This window comes from Haliotis cracherodii, unplaced genomic scaffold (genome assembly GCF_022045235.1).
Source record: "Haliotis cracherodii isolate W230 unplaced genomic scaffold, xgHalCrac1.p SCAF_12, whole genome shotgun sequence".
Classification (NCBI taxonomy): Eukaryota; Metazoa; Mollusca; class Gastropoda; order Lepetellida; family Haliotidae; genus Haliotis; species Haliotis cracherodii.
In genome coordinates this window covers 16,749,789-16,764,023 of record NW_027266267.1, presented here as the reverse complement: position 1 = coordinate 16,764,023, position 14,235 = coordinate 16,749,789, and the positions used below count along the sequence as shown (strand labels likewise).

Sequence of the window (14,235 nt, the reverse complement as noted above, 5' to 3'; positions counted from 1 at the left end):
GTGTCCTACTGCTGGAGACTGTCTGTGCCCCTTTCTTCCAGGTGTAGCTGCAGGGTGTACACGTGGCGGAGCAGTCCACTGTGAGGGAAGGGGTGACAGCTTCTCTCACTATCTGAGGGGATGACTTGTCCAGTGTCAGGTTGTTGAATGGCCCGTCTGTAATATCAACGGTTTGGCGAAATCACTTCTCTCGTATTATAGAATTAAGGATTTGCCTTAAAATATATTTATTGTTCGTCTGCTGTGAGTTCTCGTCCTTATACATTCCAGTTGTGAAGGGATAATTACCTTTCACAGTAACTGTTTGGTGACTGGCTGTTTAGTGCACGTGAGCGAGCATTGACTGTGTTAGTAATTGACCGCTGTTTATACAAGAGTTTGCACTAATTGGTATTACAATGAAATAGAGTTAAGGGCGCCTTGACCTGTTATTATCTGACAGCAAGTAAAGTGATATATATGACTTGATGAGCCAGGCTATTCAAACCAATGCACATGATGACCTGATGAATATCTGACTTATTTAAAGACATGTGTTATGGAATCAGTTTCTAATCTGTGAACGTTTACGACATGAACTGCCCATAGTGGTATACAGTATAGAATAGCAGTAGTGTCAGTGGACAAAGTAAGTGTCCAACAACTGTTTAACACTCGTTGCATATATGTAAAATACACACAGTGCTATGGAATCTCACTTTATAATACTTAAAGTAATACAAGACCGCATCCTTGGTCAAGATCGGGTCTTAGCTCTATGGTTCGATCCCTGGCTGTGTCATACCACAAGATACCCTGCCTAGCGTTCAGTAATAGGGGTTAAAAAGGAATGGTCGACTCCAGGTCAGTATAATGAGTTTGAGTGGAATAGCCATCAAAAACTGCAGTGCGGGGACACGGGTGGCCCAGTCGTCTAAGGCGCCGCGATTCGATGTGCAGAGTTGCGTCCCTTGGGACCGCCAGAAACCTATGATTGTGGGTTCGAATCCCGGTTCGCCTTGATTATTTTTCTAGGCCGTAATATAACTAACATACCGTTCAAAGCGGCATAAAACAAATCACACTCACTCATGATAGTACTTCTACTACCACCTACAATATCTAATAGTTACAGGCAGTGTCATGATGATCTGGTGATATCCATGTAATACGCATCCACCAATTAACACTGTGTTACACTTACAGTATACAGGCAGTGTCATGGAGTCACCCGAATCTAGTCTCTGACACTGCCATCTGCCATCATCCATCAGACTGAAACTGGAGATGTTCAGGTAGTACACATCACTCACACTAACACTCTCTACTGTGTTATAATACTTACAGTATACAGGTAGTGTCATGGAGTCATCTGGTGATGTTCATGTAGTACACATCACTCACACTAACACTCTCTACTGTGTTATAATACTTACAGTGTACAGGCAGTGTCATGGAGTCATCTGGTGATGTTCATGTAGTACACATCACTCACACTAACACTCTCTACTGTGTTATAATACTTACAGTATACAGACAGTTTCATGGACTCATCTGGTGATGTTCATGTAGTACACATCACTCACACTCTCTACTGTGTTATAATACTTACAGTATACAGGTAGTGTCATGGAGTCATCTGGTGATGTTCATGTAGTACACATCACTCACACTAACACTCTCTACTGTGTTATAATACTTACAGTATACAGACAGTGTCATGGAGTCATCTGGTGATGTTCATGTAGTACACATCTCTCACACTAACACTCACTACTGTGTTGTAATACTTACAGTATACAGACAGTGTCATGGACTCATCTGGTGATGTTCATGTAGTACTTACACTAACACTCTCTACTGTGTTATAATACTTACAGTATACAGGTAGTGTCATGGAGTCATCTGGTGATGTTCATGTAGTACACATCACTCACACTAACACTCTCTACTGTGTTATAATACTTACAGTTAGAGGCATTGCCATGGAGTCATCTGGTGATGTTGATGTAGTACACATCACTAACACTAACACTCTCTACTGTGTTATAATACTTACAGTATACAGGCAGTGTCATGGAGTCATCTGGTGATGTTCATGTAGTACACATCACTAACATTAACACTCTCTACTGTGTTATAATACTTACAGTATACAGGCAGTGTCATGGAGTCATCTGGTGATGTTCATGTAGTACACATCACTCACACTAACACTCTCTACTGTGTTATAATACTTACAGTATACAGACAGTGTCATGGAGTCATCTGGTGATGTTCATGTAATACACATCACTAACATTAACACTCTCTGCTGTGTTATAATACTTACAGTATAAAGACTGTGTCATGGAGTCATCTGGTGATGTTCATGTAGTACACATCACTCACACTAACACTCTCTACTGTGTTATAATACTTACATTCTACTGTGTTATAATACTTACAGTATACAGGCAGTGTCATGGAGTCATCTGGTGATGTTAATGTAGTACACATCACTCACACTAACACTCTCTACTGTGTTATAATACTTACAGTATAAAGTCAGTGTCATGGAGTCATCTGGTGATGTTCATGTAGTACACATCACTCACACTAACACTCTCTACTGTGTTATAATACTTACAGTATACAGACAGTGTCATGGAGTCATCTGGTGATGTTCATGTAGTACGCATCACTCACACTAACACTCTCTACTGTGTTATAATACTTACAGTATGCAGTGAGTGTCATGGAGACATCTGGTGATGTTCATGTAGTACACATCACTCGCACTAACACTCTCTACTGTGTTATAATACTTACATCCTACTGTGTTATAATACTTACAGTATACAGGCAGTGTCATGGAGTCATCTGGTGATGTTAATGTAGTACACATCACTCACACTAACACTCTCTACTGTGTTATAATACTTACAGTATAAAGTCAGTGTCATGGAGTCATCTGGTGATGTTCATGTAGTACACATCACTCACACTAACACTCTCTACTGTGTTATAATACTTACAGTATACAGACAGTGTCATGGAGTCATCTGGTGATGTTCATGTAGTACACATCACTCACACTAACACTCTCTACTGTGTTATAATACTTACAGTATACAGGTAGTGTCATGGCGTCATCTGGTGATGTTCATGTAGTACACATCACTCACACTAACACTCTCTACTGTATTATAATACTTACAGTATACAGACAGTGTCATGGAGTCATCTGGTGATGTCCATGTAGTGCACATCTCTCACACTAACACTCTCTACTGTCTTATAATACTTACAGTATACAGACAGTGTCATGGAGTCAGTGGTCTGTAGTCTCCGACACTCCCATCTGCCATCATCCATCAGACTGACACTGGTGATGTTCAGGTAGTACACTCCGCTCTGTCCAATCACACAGCCACAGGTGTAGCCTTCCAGTGTTGTGACCTGTGTACATGATGACACAATAACAGCACATTCTTGTCTGCTGCCAGCTACTGAGAACTTCACAAAACCCAGTGTAGATGTGTCATCAGTGACTGTACATGTGAACTGAAACGTCTGGTCCAACACTGCATAGGAGGCAGATCCACTGAGAGACACCGACAAACCTGAAAGTGATGCAGTATGTCATAACAGAGCAAGTGTAAGTTATTGGGACAGTTTACCACGCAACTTTGTGGATATCAATATGAGTGAAAAGGATATGCTAAGCTGGCTGACTTAAAAACCGCGATGTTTCTCACAGCAAGTGGAAGGAACAAGTCAGCTGCATGATCTATTGAGATCTCATAACTTGGTAGTGTACATTCACAACAAACAAATATAACATAGCTGATTTAGCTGTTGAAGCTTTGACCAGTGATGTTGGTTGCCAGCTACTGCGAACATCACAAACCCCAGTGTAGAAGTATCATCTGTGACTGTACATGTGAACTGAAACATCTGGTTCAACACTGCATAGGAGGCAGATCCACTAAGAGACACAGACAAACCTGCTTTCGATAGTTGATATCAGTGTTGACTTCACAAAAGTCACGTTGATTGAGAAATATCACATGAACTTAAAGCATGCCAAAAACGTAATGACGTTGATGTTTGTCTATTTCCGTGTGTTGTTAAATAACTTTGAATCTAAACTCAATCGAGTAAACGGAAAAATCTCCCCATACAGTGTGTAGTCCAGTATCCATGTTAAAACAATTCAGTATAATGATGGTGCTCTCTTTTGGATATCCCTTTTTGCATCATAGCTATTTCAAGTATTATCAATATCCCCATTATCATTAGAAGTATTTGGATCAAACATTGCCAGTGCGATAATGAAACGTAATTCACTCACTCACACCTACCCATGCACGAATACACAGTTCTGACCTATTCATTTACAAGCGATTGATTTTACCCCAAAACCAGGGTAAGGCACATACTGCTTGTTTAAACGCAGTGGTTATTTTGATGTACTTTGGATTCATTATACAAATGTACTATTGAAAATAGAAATAACAGTAAACACTGTTTGTCCCCATTTGTTATTCATTTAATATAAGCGAGGTCAACATATTTGCCATGTTATCCCTAAATCATATTAATCAGGTTAGTGTTAAAAGGGACAGAGACTTCATGATTTCATTCGATTTATAAAAGAGACAACATCAGCTTTGTTGGCCAAAATAAGGCTGTGTACGGCCTATTCCAAAGAATTTTGTATTTATCATTTTCCATGACGCGCTCTAGATACTCTGGGTGGATCTCTGTGTCAAAACCACAAACATTGCGAACACGCTAATAAAAGGATCAGGCCACGCCATCATGCCGCTTCGGATACTGCGCCAATAAATTATGCCAATCGTATGTGCAGCCACTCACCTGAACACATGTGTAGCACTGCTAACAGCAAGGAACTCATTGACATGAAGTCCGACATGCCTGGTATGAGAGTAATCAGATGATTCAGTTATAGTTCAGGGGATGGTTGATACAATTCGATAAAGTAAATAGTAAATGCGACAAGTAATTGTAGGAAAACGACAAAGGAATTCTTATAATGGAGATGCTGCTGTTCGTTCCTGATATACAGGTAACAAAATGTATAAAACTGTATCTGTTGTAGGAGAGGCAAATCATTCTGAGCAACTAGTTTCCATGTTATATATATATATATATATATATATATATATATATATATATATATATATATATATATATATATATATATATATATATATATATATACTCCTTTACTTCCCAGACGTAATATAAAGGTAATAGAAACGATAACATGGCTGTGTGTGACGTCCTTATACGTGTGAAGTCCTTACACGTGTGTGTGTGTGTCAGCAGTAGGAAACACACAAGCGTGTTATGATCCAATTTCAAAATATGTTTTCTGTATTGATGCCTGTGTGTTGAATTTATGTGTCGATATGCACATTTTATGACACAATCATGCATTTGACGTCACATGACATCACGTCGATAATAACGTGTATACTATCAACACCATTGTCCCGGTTACGTTATCAATGATGTATTGAGCGTGAAATCACGTGTTTGGATGCTATGAACCTGCTAATCTTGAACATTAAAATAAAAATGACCAACCTATCATAGTTTGTTTGCCTGAATTATGTAAGAGGTATTTTACAACATACTCAGCAATTGTACGTATCTATAACACAGATAGGAATTATCATTCTCTGACTGTTCAAAGCGGCGTTAAACTCACTATCATACCCTGTTGCTCTATTCCTCATAGTACGGCTTATCAGGGACATTACATTGGCAACTCGCACTGAAACCTTCCTGTAAGCTTCCCCACAGCTTGGTACCAATTATTTAAATATCCTATGTATCTATGAATTTGGTATATATACTGTACAATGTACACAGACGTTTGGTGACCCGCATAAAAGTGATAAAGATATACAGTTTATATCCTGCCTCCAGTTTCCAACAGTATACCAACAAACAGACAAACTGTGTAATCTATGCGACTGAAGACTGTAACCATGCGTAAATGTCGGTGACAGTGTAAACACAGGGACATCTGTTAGCGAACAAACGTACACATATCTCACTGACGAAAACCAGTTCACAAAACCACAACAGTATACAATCTTTTCAACACGGCAACAGCTTATTACATCAACGCAGGCATATTAACCGGTCAAAGTTTTGAAATGAGATCCGAGTGTGATTAAAAAACAGCATGAATACTATATCACCAGCTGGCTAACGTCACTGGAACAACAACAGAAACACGTACCCGACATGTCACTGGGGGACTGTGTGCTGCAGTGTTTGAAAAGTCAGCTGTGGCCACTTGTCATATTACTTCCTGTTCGCAGTCGTAACGCGATTAACCTCAACAACTGTCGGTAGATAGAAAAAAGGGTTTGGTGAATTTGTTAACGTTACTATCAGGATGTAATCAGTCGCTGCGTATGCATCGTATTGTTAGTGTGAGTGCACGGTCACCGAACCTGACCGCCTGATCCATTAAGTCTCCCTTGCGACCAGCATACGGGATTCGCATGTTCAGATAAGCGCATATGTAGTAAACTATAGCTGTTTAGTAATCTGGTAAATACTTTGATTTGAATTATGTTTGACTGCTATATTCGTTTATAAACTTGCATTTTCAGAGTTATAATTTCAGCACATAACAATGAGCTGTTTCTATCAGAATGACAAAATAACATCCACTATTATGAATATATTATAATCAACATTTTACAGGGTTGACAATGGCATTTGTTTTATATTAGAAATATTCAATACATCCTCCTATATGTAAGATTAAATCACTCTACATTAAATGTTTACACCCATGAGCATGTTGTATTCCATTTCGGGCCCTCAGCACAGCGGATTCTGGCACCGTAGAAAACTGGGCCACCCGTGCTTCCTCATATGTTGCTGTACTTCGCAATTGCATCACAAACACTACCATGCACATATACAGCGAGTAGCTCATATAGACGTATGTTAACTATTAGAAACTGGTGTCTGTGCATTAGATTTAAAAGGATTTCACCAACGTGTAAGCCAAAGTGGAGGGCATTTTGTGTTCTTTTTCTATTAAAAAAATAATTATAAAGATGATCACATTTGATGAGGTTATCATTAAATTCTCTCGTGAGAATGAATTGTGTTTAATGCCGCTCAAATATCATTTCAGTTATATCACACAGAATCGGCCTCCTGTAGAAGGCGTATTGTGCTGACCAACTATGAATCCTATTAAATGGGGGCAGTGTACTAAGGGAGGCAACTCCATACACTGAATGCTACGTTTGGTCAGTTGGTTGCCTGTTCCCACTTGTATGTTGACGGACCTTGCTCATTTAAGTCTTTTAGAATGTTTTAGTAGTGTAGATTGACGGTTCACGGATCTAACTTGAGTTTCACTACTTCAAAAAACACTGAGTGATCACATCATGTACTATGAAGATCTGTTCCAATATATGCACATATATGGTATTATGTTTACAGTGGTAGACTGTCTCTATTGGCTGAGTTTGCAAATGCGTGTAATGACGATATACACTACTGCCTAAAAGTTCATTCCCCTAACACGCGTTGAGAACGCGTGTAACACGCATGTGACACGGGTGCTCAACGGGTTGCACACGGGGTGAGCACCCGTTGGACACGGGTGTGCAACGGGTGTGCGTCGCGTGTGCAACCCGTTGCACACGCGTGTGCCACGCGTGTAACACGGGACCGGGTTCCAGTTGAAGTTGACAAATTTATCAAATGAATAGTGAGATAAAACAAAACAGTGAGATGTGAAATTTGAGTTAATGAGCGGCCATTGAGCTGTGCTCACCAGACCGTAAATACAAGGTCGGCCCATCTTAATTAGTGTTTGGTTGCTAGACTTTTATGGCATGAACCATTCCACTAGGGTCCAGTCTAGCCATTGTGGCTAGCCGACAGTAGAACAGTAGTGAATTTAGATGCGAGTTTATTGCTAGGGGAACCCCCGTGTTGACACGATTGTCGCGGGTTGGTAAATGTTCGCCATTAATAAAATGATTGTTTGTGGATTGCGAACATATTCATTTGCCCACACGAGTCATTCCATTTGATTGCAAATATAACGTTTTTCGTTCGCCAAATTTATGCTTTAGACAGTACAATTATGATATAGCCGTCACCACTACTAATGTCTCATTATTTCACGTAGGAATATGTCCCATTTCCCCACAACCCACTTTCTGTGTTGTATTTTGAAAGAATAAATAAAAGAAGGTTTTGTGTGGGACACTTTTATACTAATTATAAGAGGATGTTGTAAATGAATATGAACAGCTATGCTGTCTGACAGTTGATAGAATTTGAGATCTTCACAATCACCGGGTGTGACCATGTTGACAGAATCTCGTTAGGGTTTGTGATTTTTACATTTGCCCAATGACCATGGTGAGTATTGCTGGGGATACCAAACGTAACAGTTTATTATTAGAGGTTGTGAGTACCTATACCACGTAGATAGGATATCTTTAGGATTTTGATCCTTCTTTGAGAGGCATTTAGAAGTTGGAGTACTACGTTAGGAGAAGATTTATGGGTGACTTTAATCCTTTCTTTCTCTGTGGGTAATCCTTTCATGTTGATTGGAGGAAGTCACTCAACCAGGTCATGACAGGTCGTGAGTTTACTCACTAACTACTGTGAGCGTTTTTGGCATGACATCTTTTCTTGTATAAACATAGAAACGATGCTCACTCACTCACTGTTAATCTTCTGCAGTTTGCTGGCAAAGTGGGGATAAACCTCAGTGTCAAAGACGATCAAATTTAGTTCGAATCCTTGTTTATATGTGACATCTCCCAAATGGGGACATTTTCATAAACTTGGCAAGTGATGATGAATTTTAATATTAATATTATTATAGTTTATGAAATTGTTAATAAAACTTTAAGAAAATTGTGCTTCACTCTCACGAAAAATATATTGTCTGTGAGTAAATTTATATGTCACGTTACATCGTCATTTTTCAGTGATATTGGGACTACATGAAACATGGCTGGTTTTACATTTCTGATACAGGTGCTTGACTGACTGAGTAGTTCATGATCAATAAGATATGTTTAAATCAGTCAAGTTTGCAACAATAGATGAATAAGTTGATACATTTGGACCGCAGTTACCGATTAACAACTTAAGACATAGAGACAGGGAGGAGATATAGAACCAAACCTATGATCCTGTTGAGACAGTTGACAGTTAGAACGTTGGATTAAATGACAGTAACTAATTTGAACATTCCCCAGTTATATCATAAAATACATCATAACTCATAACAGTCCGAGAGACAGCTTCCAGACTTATACTAGTATTGAAGGGACAATAGCTTTTGACAGTTTAAAAGTAAACTCACCTTAAGGTGCCTGGCAAGTCAAAACTTATCTCCCTGTATATGTTTTTTTAGGTTTGACAGCAACTATGCTTGTAGATTTCATAGATAGACATGATTGGTTAGCTAGATGTTATTACAATAAGCGAAAATGTCTTAAAAGTCCACAGTTTGTTTAAAAGTACAAAAAGTGTGTTATAGATCTATCAACGTTTTCTTTTATTGAACATAATATTTGCACTATATTGCTGTAAGCTGTAAATAATCTAGCCTCCCCATGTACGTAACTTACATATATTTATGTATGACCAGAACAGCAAATAAAGTTCTGGTAGATAGGTACCTCGGAGATTTAACGTGCGCTTTCCGACTTTAGCCTATCTCGCACACGGGGAAGCACTTATACTATTAGGGTAAAAAAGCGTAATGATTAAAGAAAGAAGTGCAAACACCACCACCACCGCGCCGCACAGCATTTATTAGATAACAGACGGGGTCGTCCGTTTCGCTTTGAACAACCACCCCACCTGTCTGTAGGAGTTATATAATCAGTGCGCAAATAACTGTGTCAAGTCCACTGCCGGGCTGATGCGGTGTCAGTGTCAGCGATGAACATGCATGCCCAAATCATAGACCTGTAGCACTCACAAGTTGCTTAGCCAAAATATTTGAAAAGTGTATATTCAATTTTCTGATAACAGCAAATATAATTATAACCTTAGAAAAAGATTCAACATACAAACAATCAAATGTAGAACACAGACCTATGCTTATTATCATTTCTTCTGGATATGATCAACCTGCGGAACCCTCTATCCGATGAAGTAACTAATGCTCGCTCATTAAAAGAAATCAAATCCTTAATTAATCGTTCTGATGCAATTATTAATAATTTTGACTTCAAATATTTTCATAGATCATGCCACATTGTCCACTGTCGCCTTAGGCTCGGCTGCAGTGACTTAAACGCTGATAAGTTTAGACGACATGTATCAGACATACCAGACTGTACTTGTGGATATCACCTTGAAGATACAATTCACTTTTTCTATAACTGTTAAAGAATACGATAATATCAGAAACACTGTGTATTTCTACACACATGGGTATGGTCTAAACATGATATTACATGGCAGTAGTTAAGCAGTTCTACAAACATGACTCTTCTTAAATCAGTTCATGACATCATTGTCAAAAGCAAAAGGTTTGAGTAGCTTAATTTTATGCATGTAGTAAAGGAAAACTGCATTACCTTATTTCACAGACACCACTTGCTTCAGTGTACTGGCTTCGTGTATTTCATTTGTGCATTTTGTATGTTTATGTTCATCACTCTCTTATATATATATATCCAGCTGTTGTTAAGTTGTTACCTGGAGAGGTATTACATAAGCAAGTTTTGCTTGTTTACCGATCCAGATTTCTTTTGAAATAAAAATACGTTTAAGCCAATACAGCTAACCCTAAAACACATGATTGTAAACTATTCAAAAAGGAGCACTAATCTCTGGCTTCTTCTCGGGTGTCGAACTCAAACTCAAACTCATTTATTCTTAGAATAACATGACATACAATTATCTACAATTTTTATTATGTACAATTTAACAAAAATAATAAAAATAGGATACGTGGATACTAATACAATTTACCAATTGTATTGTACACATTGTTAAGGGATTTAGATAGGCCTTTTAGATTTCTTACACTGTTAGTGGTCATAATTTTCTTAAATGTTTGGAAACTAAAGATATTGCTTATTTAAGAGTTCATATCGCCGTTGGTGTAAAGCTTCACATCGGAATGAATAATGCAATTCATTTCCCACAGCGATAGAATCACAGAGTGGACACTGGCTGTCTTCCCTGGGAATGTTCAGCCATCGACCAGTTTCAACTGGTAATCCTTGGTTAGAAAGTTCTGAATTTTAGTATTGGGAGAAATATTGATTTTAAGAGCAGTAGATATTTCGCAAATGAAGGTTGATTCTTCAGGTAATACGACCTTTGGATTTCCGCTTGGGCTTACTAGCTGCCGTGAGTCAATTTGCTCGTTAACGCAACCGAGCGTGACAAGAGACTGGGCTACCAGTCTGCAAGGGCAGCTAAATAAACTTACGCATTTTTGAAAACTGATTGGTTACCCGTGATCTATGAAGATTTCAACAAAGGGCGCATGGTAATTAATTTCTTCAGCCTAAACAAACAGACAAATAACGGCGAAAGCTCATCGGATGTCGTTATTTGGAAATACCCCTGATTGTTACAGTTTGATAATAAAAAAAGTATCCCTGAGTGAAAGCATTTGCGGATTTCGGATTGCGTGGATGATACAATTACTACTCCCTTGTTGTCATCCACATTTTCTGGTATAACCCTACACTTCTGTATTTGTCGTAATTCACATGCTGCTCAGTTAATGAATTTATATTATGTATACTCAGTTGTAGCACCACTCAGATTACCGGATAAAGGTTCAAATTTGGTCTTTCTTGTACCTGGGGTAATTATTTAATCTAAATCCAGGTTTGAAGTGAGGTGGAATGTGAATTATGCACGTGGCAGCCCAGCAAGAGATGTATGATCAGATTTACTTTTTTTGTAAATCAACTGATCATTCCCAGACATCAAAGGATCAACAGGAAATACGTTGATTGATTAATGACTGTTATCTTGCACAGTGGATATGTCAAAAGCAAGTGTTTACATGTGAAGGTAGGGTTACTAAACCTAGGGAATACACTCATATCATGGCGTGAAGTACAGATGTAAAAACAACATACTTTGTTCAAAGGGTAACCGATAATACACTGACTGGTTGTTCATTGTTATCTAACTCAATGCATGTTTTTAAGAACCGTGGACATTATAAAAATAGTTGTCACGTGGGCTTTCTCAGCTAACTTGGCACCTATGTGAAACAATTGAAACAAACTAAGTGATCAGTTAAGAAACAGACACGGGTTATAATATTCGATACATTTAAATAACGTTTAAAAACGATATATTTAAATATTTTAATATATTTCATATATATTCCAAATATTGTTTCCAAATAATTATTATTAAAGTATTTGATTCTCACATAGACATTTGACATCGAATAAGTATTTTTGTACAGCTGCAGACGCAATGGATATTGTTCCTTTGTGTTGATATTCCCGGATACATTATAACTTTGGTAGGTTGTAATAATGATATTTGCATTTTGTTTTCATTCATTCGCTGCAGCTTTGAACAGAATCATTCTTGTTCCTTTCCGTTTGGTTGGGAAGTTTTTCGATGCGCGATAGACGTTGTTTTCACAAGTATTTTCTTTTGTAAGCGTGTATATGTTACAGTCAATGTGTAAAATATGATTCACTCAGGCAATTTATTAAATATCTAAATATTTCAGTCATTTTACAAATTGACTGAATAATCCATTCATTTATTTAACCGACTGACTAAAAATGATAAAGACGACCAAAAGAGCTTAAACACATCACAATATATTAATTATGCTAAGAAAAGAAGCCAAACAATACAGAACTGTACTTGGTGATGATATTAAACATAAACAAATATTTGGAATTCGTTATCATATTAATAAAGATGGACATATTTTTCAGTTAATTTGTAAAATAAACTGAATATTTAGGCGTTTAATACATTTCCTTAGTGAAATCTGTTTACAGTTTGAATGTAAACATATACACACGGTAAAATAAGCAATGTGCAGATGAAATATTTACTTTGTGTTGCAAGTCAAAATAGTGTACACGAAGATCGCACAATTACCAAGCAAGTGACTTATCAAAACTGCATCACCATTACCGATGCTCCCCACAAATATACCTACATTTCAAAAATTGTATTTCATTTTTGTTGATCAGTGTGACCATATGTCCTTCTACTTTCAATAAAAATGCGCTTACGAATGGCGAGCACAGGTCGCGAACAAGTCTAGATTTCTGCTATATCATCCGGGTACTCACTTAGAAAATACAGTAATGCACAGGTAACAACTACTCCCGCGGAATTGCTTTAGATCAGTGCTCTTTTGTACGTTGAAATACTATATATTGTGAATGCCAAAATGATGTATCAAGGATCAAGTAGAAGATACATTGACCGTTGCACTGGGAGTTTATTCAACAGACCGTGAAAATAACACTGCTGTATCTTATTATTTATTTTAGATGACGCAGTCAAAGCTCACTTCTCCTGGCGGCCATTATCGAACGGCCAGCTAAAACACAACCCCGCGCTTACGTCTACAGGTCTCTTCCTGTAGTACGGTAATTAGTATTCTCTCCCTCAAGTGTATCCTCAATGATATAACCCACCCTCATTAATTACATGCTGCTCTTTTCCAGCCTCACGGCTATGGAGCTGTGATAAAGAGTCCAATTACAAGTCATCATAAAGTAATTAGGGTCCAATAAAAACAATGCGCCGCCAAACCTCATACATATTATCACTGAAAGTCGTACTACAGACGGTTAATGTCAAATCACAATAAAAGCATTTCAATTGCAATAACATGTTCCAGGACCATGTATTCTCTTAACACCATCGGATTTAGAAGCAATGGTCGTATAAAACAAAACACATCTATTTGATCACAACAGTATTCATGTTATTCCCATAAAATCACATAAAGAAAGGAGACATTAGGAAATACATGTGCATTATCATTTTTCGTCAGGATAACAAAATTTTCTCTCCTTGTTACCACCTCCAGGTTCAGCTTAAGACGGGTCCTCCTTTGGTCAAAAGTTTGTTCCCCCTCTAATGAGTGTGTCACGCGTTGCACACGAGTGGCGGACGGGGTGCACACCCGTGTGCAACGCGTTGCACACGGGTATCACACGCGTGACCAACCCGATGCACACTGGTTGCGTAACGCGTTGCCCA

General features: G+C 38.1%; 1 protein-coding gene across 1 annotated transcript in view; it reads left to right on the top strand.

Moving 5' to 3' along the window:
- The window catches only part of LOC139457104 (cell adhesion molecule 2-like), a 9,908-nt gene extending 9,824 nt beyond the window's left edge, over window positions 1-84 (top strand). The window contains exon 4 of the mRNA XM_071238542.1: window positions 42-84. Coding sequence (XP_071094643.1) covers window positions 42-84 — 43 coding nt within the window. The remainder of the gene's footprint in view (window positions 1-41) is intronic.
- Window positions 85-14,235: the final 14,151 nt, after the last annotated feature.